Source organism: Propithecus coquereli, unplaced genomic scaffold, assembly GCF_000956105.1.
Source record: "Propithecus coquereli isolate 6110/MARCELLA unplaced genomic scaffold, Pcoq_1.0 Scaffold309, whole genome shotgun sequence".
In the NCBI taxonomy this organism is placed as follows: Eukaryota; Metazoa; Chordata; class Mammalia; order Primates; family Indriidae; genus Propithecus; species Propithecus coquereli.
This window is the reverse complement of record NW_012148719.1, coordinates 991521-993348: the sequence shown is the minus strand read 5'-3', so window position 1 is coordinate 993348 and position 1828 is coordinate 991521. Positions and strand designations below refer to the sequence as shown.

At 37.7% G+C, this 1828-nt stretch overlaps 1 protein-coding gene across 5 annotated transcripts in view; it reads left to right on the top strand.

Moving 5' to 3' along the window:
• CTNND2 (catenin (cadherin-associated protein), delta 2) overlaps positions 1 to 1828 on the top strand; it is a 694597-nt gene that overhangs the window by 563753 nt on the left and 129016 nt on the right. For all 5 annotated transcript variants that reach the window (XM_012650021.1, XM_012650019.1, XM_012650020.1 and 2 more), the window contains one exon: positions 1162 to 1335. In XM_012650021.1, the coding sequence (XP_012505475.1) occupies positions 1162 to 1335 (174 nt within the window). The remainder of the gene's footprint in view (positions 1 to 1161; positions 1336 to 1828) is intronic.

Here is a 1828-nt window from a genome sequence, read left to right as displayed (position 1 = left end):
AACACAAATAAGCTAAATAGCTTAATATCCTCAATCTAAAATCCTAGTGAACTTGTTTTATTTTACCATGATTTTTCTCAGAAGTGCATATGGGCATACTTTTTCTAATCTTGGTATATTTCATTTTTACACTTATTATACTCATTGCCTTTATTTTTCACAAAAGACAAAGGCTTTGAGTAATCAAAGATCAGAATCATTATTTTATTTTTTAATAGTTTTTAAATTATAAAAATAATAGGACAGAGAAGGTGAAGTGTAGAAAAAATGAAAGACAAACATTTTATTAATTTTTCTATGATCATTACAGGTGTTTTGTGATGTATTTTACCTGGATAAAGCACAAACCCCATAGTACTTTGCATCCTGCTTTGTTCTTATAACTTTATTATCATTTTTCCAAGTTGCTACATAGTCTTCATAACTATCAGTTTTAATAGTTGACTGGTATTCTTTTGTGCATATAACCATAATTTTAAAATTATGTGTAATTAATTTCTAATTACACATTCTCCCAGTATTCATTAGATTCAATTCAAAGCAAATTGAACTATCAGGAGTGCTATACAATCTAGATTTGCCTATAACTCATGTCAATGTGTCTAATAAACCATAACAATTTTCTCTCATCCATTCTGTCATCTGTTAGATGCAACAATAGTAGCCAATTTGCATGTGTTTTACAAATTATATAGAAATTTCTCACAGTTACTAATTATTTGTAAGAAGTGCGGGCATTTGATTGACGGTAACTACTGTGCAACACCTGTAGCGTGCTAACTCTAAAACATGCGACCTTGACCGTTAGCCTTCTTTCGCCCTGCCCAATCCAGATCAATCCATCTCTCCCCTGTCCTCCCTACAGCAGTTTGTTAGACTCATTCTCCAGGAGCTTTTCCCCTTCCTCTGCCAGTTACCTTCACTTGTGTGCATGCTCCGAACCCCTCTCCAGCCTCGGTCACAAGCTCTCGGTGGACGGGAGGGGCTCTCCTATTTCTGGTGGTCCCTGGGGAATTGCTGATGTAGTACCCTCCATGCAGTCAGTGGCCACCAAATGTTATTCTACCTTGATTTCGTTTTTGTCTGCAATGTTTGCAAAAGACAATATTGAGAAGCGTGATGATGTTAAAGATGTTTACTCTCTCGTTTTTCTTTCACCAGTGGGATGGAGTAGGACCTCTTCCAGACTGTGCCGAACCACCAAAAGGGATCCAGATGCTGTGGCACCCATCAATAGTCAAACCCTACCTCACACTGCTCTCTGAGTGCTCAAATCCAGACACGCTGGAAGGGGCAGCAGGCGCCCTGCAGAACTTGGCTGCAGGGAGCTGGAAGGTATGGCCAGTTCATTACAATAAAAAAGAAATCTGGAATTATGAGCAAGTCCTCAGAAAATAATACAAGTCCAGTTTTGAGAAATGCAGTTCTAATAAAGATTTTAAGGACATTAGAGAAAAACCAATTATATTGAACTGTTGGACTTAGAAAGGTATGCCTTTTAAAAATTCTTCTTAAGGGCTCAGGAGTCCTTGAAGACCACTACAAACAGAGGGGGATAGATGTGAGTACAGTCATTGAAAATGCTGTGAAATGTTTTCCATTCTATTTATGTAGCTGAGCTACTTTGTTTTCAGGGGAGATTGTGACATGTTGACATTTGCTCAGGACTATCATTAACTGTTAAGGGAGTTAATGCCCAAACACCTTGTATAAAACCACATGTGAGGACTTAAAATGTTGTACGAGGTCCCAGACCCCAAAGAAAAGAACCCCTTGCATTTGTAAATTATGGGCTTACAGGGAAGAGTAGTATTTTCAGTTGTCTTTG